The sequence below is a fragment of the Symphalangus syndactylus genome, chromosome 18 (genome assembly GCF_028878055.3).
Source record: "Symphalangus syndactylus isolate Jambi chromosome 18, NHGRI_mSymSyn1-v2.1_pri, whole genome shotgun sequence".
Classification (NCBI taxonomy): Eukaryota; Metazoa; Chordata; class Mammalia; order Primates; family Hylobatidae; genus Symphalangus; species Symphalangus syndactylus.
The window spans coordinates 20,642,803-20,652,422 of record NC_072440.2 but is presented as its reverse complement, the minus strand read 5'-3'; the positions used below and the strand labels follow the sequence as shown (position 1 = coordinate 20,652,422).

The window sequence follows — 9,620 nt, the reverse complement described above, 5'->3', positions numbered from 1 at the left end:
TTTCTTTTCTTTCTTTGTTTCTTTTTCTTTTTTTTGAGAAGAGGCTGAAGTGCAATGGTGTGATCTCTGCTCACCACAACCTCCACCTCCTGGGTTCAAGCGATTCTCCTGCCTCAGCCTCCTGAGTATCTGGGATTACAGGCACTCGCCAGTAAGCCCGGCTAATTTTGTACTTTTAGTAGAGACGGGGTTTCTCCATGTTGGTCAGGCTGGTCTCAAACTCCTGACCTCAGGTGATCCACTCACCTCCCCCTCCCAAAGTGCTGGGATTACAGGCGTGAGCCACTGGGCCCAGCCCTGTCTTTCTTTTTTTTTTTTTTAATGGGAGAAGGAGCCAATGCAATGGCTAGTCTTTATTGGAAAGAAGAAACTTTCAGCACATTTTGAGTAACTTGGTGCTGGTGCTCAGTACATCAGCTGGTGGGGCACCAGCTTGTAATGGGTTCCATAGCTGGGGCATCGCTGGGTCTCGCCTTTGTGCAGCCCAAAGCAGGTGATGGTACTGTTGTCCTCTACACAGATGCAGCCCACTATTCTCTTGTTGGTGATAGAGAGGACTAAATTAGGGTCTTCTTTGGTATCTGAAGCTGCCTTTAGGGGTAGTATATTGTATGGGTCCAGTCCCTTCCTTGCAGCCATGATGACCTCCCTCTCCAACGCAGTTGCCTGCTTGTCATCAGTAGTGTAATGCTGTTTACAGGGTAAATAAATTGGAAATAAAGTGAATTCCCACTGGTGGATGAATGTGTAATTTATGGTACATTCACACCATTGACTAGTATGCAGCCAAAATTTCTACAAGAAATTATTGAGAAAAGGGACAGAATGATGTGTATAATCATGTGTGATGGTTAATACTGAGTCAACTTGATTGGATTGAAGGATGTAAAGTACTGATCCTGGGTGTGTCTGTGAGGGTGCTGCCAAAGGAGATTAACATTTGAGTCAGTGGGCTGGGAAAGGCAGACCCACCTTTAATCTGGGTGGGCACCATCTAATCAGCTGCCAGCGAGGCCAGAATATAAAGCAGGCAGAAAAACGTGAAAAGGCCAGACTGGCTTAGCCTCCCAGCCTACATCTTTCTCCCATGCTGGATGCTTCCTGCCCTCGAACATCGGACTCCAAGTTCTTCAGCTTTGGGACTTGGACTGGCTTTCTTACTCTTCAGCTTGCAGATTGCCTGTTGTGGGACCTTGTGATCCTGCGAGTTAATACTCCTTAATAAACTCCCCTTTAGATAGATGATAGATAGATAGATAGATAGATAGATAGATAGATAGATAGATGATAGATAGATAGATAGATAGATAGATAGATAGATAGATAGATGATAGATAGATCCTATTAGATAGATAGATCGATCGATCGATCGACAGATAGATGGATAGATCCTATTAGTTCTGGCCCTCTAGAGAATCCTAATACATCACGTGATCTTGTTTTTATAAAACAATGAAAAAAGCTACATATGCTCATGCACAAGTACCTATGTTCCTTTGAAATTCTATGATCATGGAGGATATTTCTTGTATTCCAAGATCATTTACATGAGTTATCTGAAGAGCCGTGTGAAGTGGGAGAGAAGAAACAAGGGATGGGGGGAGCAGGGAGGAGTAAACCAAAAAGAAGCCTGGGCAAGGTGGCTCACACGTGTAATCCCAGCACTTTGGGAGGCTGAGGCGGGTGGAGGTCAGGAGTTTGAGACCAGTCTGGCCAAGATGGTGAAACCTTATCTCTACTAAAAATACAAAAATTAGCCGGGTGTGGTGGCACACGCCTGTAATCCCAGCTACGCAGGAGACTGAGGCAGGAGAACTGCTTGAACCCGGGAGACGAAGGTTGCAGTGAGCCAAGATGGTGCCACTGCACTCCAGCCTGGGCGACAGAGCGAGACTCCGTCTCAAAAAAAAAAAAAAAACAAAAAAACGAAGAAAGAAAAAAGTCAAAATGAAATAAACTGCATTCAAAAAAAGAAATTATACACAATATATTTTCATTTGTTCATTTAAGTGAGAGAGAGAGCTTGTGTGTGTGTGAGTGTGTGTGTAATATAGAGAAATTCTTAGTGGTCAGTAAAACAACAACACATTTAGGTAGGATGATGTAAAAAGTCAAGTCAGAGGTATTTATATACTTAGAAATGCTTTTCTGCTCTGCCACCAAAAATAATAATAACTAAGAAGAATCAATTTTAGGCTGGGCACAGTGGCTTGCGCCTGTAATCCCAGCCCTTTGGGAGGTAGAGGTTGGAGGATCACTTGAGGCCAGGAGTCTGAGACCAGCCTGGGCAACATGGAGAGACCGCAGCTCTAGTTTGTAAAAAATTAAAAATAAATAAATAAATATAAAGAATAAATTTTAGGGGCCCTCTAGTGGCTGCACATCATTTTCCTCCACTCTGACAGGTACCCCAATAGCACCCTATGCAAAGAGAAGCTTAGCCCCAGATGCCACAAATAAACATTGTTATCATGATTTAAAGAGACTCAGCCTAATGATGAAAGGTCTCCGTTTAAATCTCCTTGGTTTGTGCACCTCTGTAAAGAATCTATCATTAGATTGCGCAGATCCCGCCATCTCGATCAGTCTGAAATACTGTATTTGTGTGTGTCTGGCCTGCTAGTTAAGATGTCTGGAGTGTTCAAAAGAATCAGTCTACATTTATAATACTAGATTTATAATTAATCAAATTAATAATGTTTAAATGCTTAAGGAAAATTGATTTTCAGAGTTATATTACTTGAATAAATTGAGCAATGAAGTACCAATGTTAATGAGTATTCCTCTCCATACATAAAAATATCTTGAATAAAGCAACTATTAAAAAATCTGTTTTATTACTTAAAATTAAGATCGCCTGCAAGTAACTAAAGCCTCAAAGCCAGAGGCCAAAACCAGACAGAAGCAGGCCCTCTGAGGATGGTCATGCATTTGTTCACCTTACAACCCCAGGTGAACAGGACATGCACAGTGTCAGCTGGATGATCAGGCAGGGGAAAAGCGAGCCCCCAAATGGACAGGTGAGAGGCGTAGTCTCTTCCTCTCTGGCAAAGCGCTCTCCCTCCAGCAAGGCAGGGACAATGGCCTGCACTACCAATGGCCTGACTGCCCTGACCTGGCCATCAACCGGAACCTGGCCCTCCTTCTCCAGAGGAGACCTCCCCGCATCCCCCCAGCCATTTGGCTTCCTTGAAAGATTCCCACCTCCTGTCTGTGGCGGGCAGGGGCCCAAATCCCACCACACCCTCCCAAAGTCAGAACGGACCCAGTGAGGCCAGGCGAGATGGCTCATACCTGTAATCTCAGCACTTTGGGAGGCTGAAGCGGGCAGATCACTTGAGCTCAGGAGTTTGAGACCAGCCTGGGCAACATGGTGAATCCCCATTTCTTCCAAAAACACAAAAAACTAGCCAGCGTGGTGGTGCGCACCTGTAGTCCCAGCTACTTGGGAGGCTGAGGTGGGAGGATCACCTGAGCCCAGGAGGTCAAGGCCGTAGTGAGCGAAAATGGTGCCACTGCACTCCAGCAGGGGCAACCACAGTAATATTCTGCCTCAATAAATAATTAATTAATAAGAACGGACCCAGTGAGGTGAGAAAGCACCGAAGCCACTGGAGGAGGCCAGCGGAGGAGCACGAGGAGGAAGGAGGCAGGGTGTGCAGGGGCAGGCGGGGATCAGACCCCATCGGATTCCATCTAAAAGGCAGGGCCCAAAGGTGCAGTCAAGAGGAGGACAGGGAGGTCCTGGGGGTCTGGGGGTCGGGCAGCTTCTTCCCTGCTTTCCCATGGGATTTATTTTCAGGACAGCTGGGCAATTTGGGGAGCCGGGAAGGCTGCACCTGCCCCACCCCAGGCCAGCCGGGCGGCCGCCCTCCCTCGTTCCACCTTCTTGGGGTGCTGCTCTTCCTCTCCCTCTCCCTCTCATGGCACCCGGCCCTTGGGGCCAGATTCCTCTGTGCCTCCTCCCTCTCAGGACAGTGGAAGAGGCGTAGGCCTTCCCCTGCCCCCAGCGCCGGCCATCCCCTCCTTCCCCCGCGTGCCTTCATTCCTTCCTCTTTCTTTCTGCAGCTTTTCCCTCTCGCCCCCTCCTCTCCCCTCCAGCTTCACAGGAACTTTCCCGTGCCTGCTTTCCTTCGTGCTGTATGGCTTTTCTTTCCAGGAGGCATCCGGACTGAACGGTGAAGCGGCTGGGGATGGGCGGGGTGGGGGGGGGGGGAGCGGAGGGGTTGGGGTGGGGGCGGGGGAGGGCAGTGAAGCGGAGGGGCGGTGAAGCGTGGGGGACGGTGAAGCGGGGCGTTGACAGGGGATCTCCAGGCAATGAGCTCTACCAGGGCACCGGCCAGAAGCCACGCCTTCCAGGAATGGACCACGGACCGGCCTCAGGTGGCTAGCTGTGGCCACCTGCCCAGGCGAGCTACAGGGAAGAAGACGGTGGCTTCCAAGTGTGCCCAGCCTTTTCAGGGCCTGTAAGGTCCAAGGTTCTCATCATCATGTTTAAGATGTTGTCTTCCTACTCTCATGTTCTCACAATGAACGGCGGAATTTTCCAGAGGCTGCATGCCATGCAATACTGCAACAGGTTTTAAAGCAGGAGATATGAGAATCCACCTTCCTATTAAGCCAAACAAAGAAGAGGCAACGGGGGGTGAGGGGGACACGGCGGGCAGTAAAGCAACACCAACTGTCCTCACTGAATCTTTTTGTTTTGGAAAATATATTTTTCATAAAATGTGTTACTTATGTTAATACGTAATGGCTTCAGGCCCGGTGCGGTGGCTCACGTCTGTAATCCCAGCACTTTGGGAGGCTCAGGTGGATCACCTGAGGTCGGGAATTTGAGACCAGCCTGGCCAACATGGCGAAACCCCATCTCTACTAAAAACACAAAAATTAGCTGGGTGTGGTGGCGGGCACCTGTATTCCCAGCTACTCAGGAGGCTGAGGCAGGAGAATGGCTTGAATCCAGGAGGCAGAGGTTGCAGTCGAGATCGTGCCACCACACTCCAGCCTCCAGCCTGGGCAACAGAGCAAGGCTGTCTCCAAAAAAAAAAAATATATATATATATATATATGAAATTTGAAAATATCTAATTCATTAAAAAATAATGAAGCCATTACTTTTTTTTTTTTTTTTAAGAGAGTCTCGATCTTGTCGCCCAGGCTGGAGTGCAGTGGCGCGATCTCAGCTCACTGCAACCTCTGCCTCCTGGGTTCAAGTGAATCTCCTGGCTCAGCCTCTCAAGTAGCTGGGATTACAGGCACCTGCCACCACGCCTGGCTAATTTTTGTATTTTTAGTAGACATGGGGTTTCGACATGTTGATCAGGCTGGTCTCAAACTCTTGACCTCAGGTGATCCACCTGCCTCGGCCTCCCAAAGTGATGGGATTACAGGCGTGAGCCACCGCACCTGGCCTCTAATATGATAAATATTGATAGCTATAACCCACATACACAAAAGCTCTCTGGGGTTCTTAACAGTTTTTAAGAATGTAAATGGATTCAGCAACCCAAAAGTTTGAGAACTGCTGTAGAAAGATTAGTCATGAGGTGTCTGGTGCCAGATACAGGTTCAAATCTCTGCTCTGCTACATCCTAGCTGTGTAGCCTTGAATAACTAACCGCAGCCTCTCTAACCACTTGTCTCCACTCACAGAAACAGGTGCAACAATAGTACCTACCTCAGAGAGCCGTCGTCAGCATGCAGGTAACATACACGAGAGCTATACTGAGCACGTGTACCAGGGCAATTCTGAGACTTTTCTTGTTTTTCATTTTTTCCTTTGAGACAGGATCTCACTCTGTCACCCAGGCTGGAGTGCAATGGCATGATCATAGCTCACTACAGTCATGACCTCCTGGACTCAGGCAATCCTCCTGCTTCAGCCTCCCATGTAGCTGGGACTAGAGATGCCACCACACTCAGCTAATTTTTTCTCATTTTTCATAGAGACAGGGTCTCGCTATGTTGCCCAGGCTGCTTTCCAACTCCAGGCCTTAAGTGATCCACCTGCTTTGGCCTCCCAAAGCGCTGGGATTACAGGCTTGAGCCACCATACAAAGCCATGACATGTTCTTGGGGATTCAGAATTTGGGTTAAGGCTTAAAGCTAAAGACAAAGCACGCTGAGTGTCCCACTTTTTATTTTATTTTATTTTATTTTATTTTATTTTATTTTATTTTATTTTTTGTTTTTGAGACGGAGTCTCGTTCTGTTACCCAGGTTGGAATACAGTGTCAAAATCTCGGCTCACTGCAAGCTCTGCCTCACGGGCTCAAGTGATTCTCCTGCCTCAGCCTCCCGAGTAGCTGGGATTACAGGCACACGCCACCACGCCCGTCTAATTTTTATATTTTTAGTAGAGACAGGGTTTCCCCAAGTTGGCCAGGCTGGTCTCAAACTCCTGACCACAGGTGATCCGCCTGCCTCAGCCTCCCAAAGTGCTGGGATTACAGGCATGAGCCATTGCGCCCGGCCCTGAGTGCTCCACTTCCTAAAGAGAGTCACCAAGGAGTTGCCAGCAAGCGACTAGAGCCAGACTCTACCCCCAGTGCAGGAAACTAGGAGGAGGCAGAATCAGCCCTCGTGTTACCACCCGTGAGCATACACATGTGCGTGCGTGCGTGCGCACACACATACACGAGCGTGCTATAGGAAAACAGCAGGAGTGATGCCACCTTGAAGCGTAACTGCCATGAGGACTGGTGTCTGACCCCTGCATAACAATGTGTCCTGCAGCAAGGTCTTTAAACAATGCCCATCACACAGATGACCCCTTGTAAAGATGCTTATCCAACCTCCCCAGTGCTCATGAGTCTTGACAACAAAGTCTGAAGACGTGACCAGCTACACGTTTCACCCCAAAAGCCTGCTATATAAAGAACACTTTCTGGAGGGCGGCTGCAGGGATCTGCCATCTCTCGGCTGTCGGAGACATGGCCTCTGTTCCTAAGTCCCCATTAAATGTTTCTTTCTCAGAAACTGGATTTGTCAGCCTCTGTCTTTGGTCTCTTGGCTCCCTTGGTCTTGGGGGCAGGCATGCATAGATCTGCCCACCACCAAACACAGGCACATCGCCTTCTTCCTCCTCTGACCCTTCCCCCACCTGTGGCTTTATCTACCACTATGTGCCCAGGCCCCAGCATCTGCATCCCAGCAAGTGTGGGGTAGCACTGAGGATGGTGGCATCTAGGTGAGTGGCACATGAGGGTCTTTATATTGCTGCCTCTACTTCTGCATGTTTGAATTTTTTCACAATAAGAAGTTTAGGCTGGACACAGTGGCTCACGCCTGTAATCCCAGAACTTTGGGAGGCCGAGATGGGTGGATCATGAGGTCAGGAGTTCAAGATCAGTCTGGCCAAGATGGTGAAACCATCTCTCTACTAAAAATACAAAAATTAGCCGGGCGTGGTCTTGGACTTCCCGACCCCCAGAACTGTGAGAAATGAATGTCTGTGTTCCGGTGTATGGCACTGTGTTAGAGCCACCTGTACTGCCAACCCACACACACTCTGAACTCAGTGAAACCAGCCCAGCCACGCCTTCCTCTGCCAGGTGTTTCCGCTTGTTCAGCTCTCACCCTGCCATCCTCATCTCTGTCTTTAGCCATGGCCAGGGTCCAGTCTTCACTTTCTGCCTAGTGGGGTAATTTGGATGCCAGGTGGGGGTGCCTTGGCCTCTGCATGGACCCAGCTGAGAAGTGCAGGAAGTCAACACTCCAGAGCAGCTTCAGCAATGGAATGTGAAGGATGGGAGAGTGGCTATACGTTCCTATCCCCAGTTGGATGGACAATTTCGGGAGGCGTTTCGAACCCTTCCCCGAAAGTCCAGGTGGAATCGAGCTCCTGTTCCCACAGTACCCACCTCAATAATGTGCCCTTACCCTGGCTTTCCCTCCTCCCCAGCCCTGTCTCCACTCTTGCTTCCTAGAACCCCCTCCCAAATAAACTACGTGCACCCAAGTCCCCGCCTTAGACTCTGCTCTCATGGATGCTGCATCAGCTTGCTATGGCTGCTGTAATAAGCTCCCACAGACCAGGAAGCTTAAACAACAGAAATGTATCCTTTCACAGTTGTGGAGGCTGAAGTCCAGGATCAAGGGTCAGCAGGGTTGGTTCCTTCTGAGCTTGGAGAGAAGGCTCTGATGCAGGCCTCTCTTCCTGGCTTATGGATGGCATCTTCTCCATCTTCACACAGTCATCTCACAGCATGTGTTTGTGTCCAAATCTCCCCCTCCCTTTTTTTTTTTTCGAGATGGAGTCTCCAGGCTGGAGTGCAGTGGCGATCTTGGCTCACTGCAACCTCCACCTCTTGGGTTCAGGAGATTCTCCTGCCTCAGCCTCCAGAGTAGCTGGGATTATAGGTACCCACCACCACGCCCGGCTAATTTTTGTAATTTTAGTAGAGACAGGGTTTCACCATATAGGTCAGGCTGGTCTCAAACTCCTGACCTCAGGTGATCCACTCACCTCAGCCTCCCAAAGTGCTAGGATTATAGGCGTGAGCCACTGTGCCAGGTCCCAGGCATATTCTTGATCCCTCCCTTGCATCAATTCAGTGGCCACATCTTGACGCTTCCACCACCTAAATCTACCCCCAGTCTATCTGTTTCTCTTTCACTGACATGTCCACAGTTGCAGCCACCATCCCCCTCCACCTGCATGGCTGCAACAGACTCGTTAACTCTTCTCCCCACCATCAGCCCTGCCTGCTCCGGCCCTGCAGCCCGTGATGCACTGAAATGCAGACGTGCTCCCAGGACTTGCCCTTGGCTCTGACCACCTGTCTCAACGTTCAGACGTGTGTGCTGAGCTTGGCTGAACACACAGTAGGTGAGCGTTAGCCCCATGACAGTCCTGCGATCCAGAACCTGCAGTTGCAGAGACCTGGGATGCTCACCACTCCAAGGTTCTGGAATAAAGGACTCTTGGGGGGAAGCAGATAAAAGGTGCCAGAAGCACTTCCAGGCCTCTGACAACACACTACAGACCACGGCGATGGCCTCACCCAGAGACACCCCGCAGTTTCCTGTTCCCATCACCTCAGTGAATTCTCTGTCCATCTGGGGTCTCCGCGAAGGGAAAGACTTGTCCAAGATCATAGCCAGTGACCAGCAGACCTGGGACCTAAACCCCAGGCATTGCCAGGGGCTGGAGCTCTTTCTTCAGCACAGTGGGGACACCGCTGTCTGGCCTCTGAGTTGAAGCTCAGCCATTGTAACCCCTGTGACCTGCACATATACATCCACATGGCCTGCAGGAGCCAAGAAGTCTGGGGCAACCCAAAAGTACAAAAGAAGTGAAACAGCCAGCTCCTGTCTTAACTGATTGACCAACCTTATGACATTCCATTATGACTTGTTCCTGCCCTGCCCCAACTGATCGACCTGGTGACCTTCTTCCGGACAATGAGTATTATGATCTCCCCACCAGGCACCTTGTGACCCCCTCCCCTGCTGACAATAGCTAACCACCTTTCACTGTAACTTTCCACTGCTTACTCCAGTCCTGTAAAACTGCCCCACCCCTATCTCCCTTGGCTGACTCTTTTCAGACTCAGCCCACTTGCACCCAAGTGAAATAAACAGCCTTGTTGCTCGCACAAAGCCTGTTGGTGGAC

At 49.5% G+C, this 9,620-nt stretch overlaps 1 protein-coding gene across 1 annotated transcript; it reads right to left on the bottom strand.

The window, feature by feature from the left end:
* Window positions 1-383: 383 nt before the first annotated feature.
* LOC134733490 (cytochrome c oxidase subunit 5B, mitochondrial-like) lies at window positions 384-9,528 on the bottom strand. The gene is made up of 2 exons (XM_063623043.1): window positions 9,043-9,528; window positions 384-690 (listed from the first exon to the last, which is right to left on the bottom strand). Exons 1-2 carry the CDS (start codon window positions 9,100-9,102, stop codon window positions 406-408), a joined length of 345 nt encoding a protein of 114 aa, XP_063479113.1. The 5' UTR covers window positions 9,103-9,528; the 3' UTR covers window positions 384-405.
* Between the last annotated feature and the right edge of the window lie 92 nt (window positions 9,529-9,620).

Coding starts and splice junctions, on each gene's coding strand:
- LOC134733490 (XM_063623043.1), bottom strand. CDS start 9,102: ATGATCTTGGACAAGTCTTTCCCTTCGCGGAGACCCCAGATGGACAGA. Junction 691..9,042: donor TGGACAGAGAATTCACTGAG/GTGATGGGAACA, acceptor CCCTGTAAACAG/CATTACACTACTGATGACAA.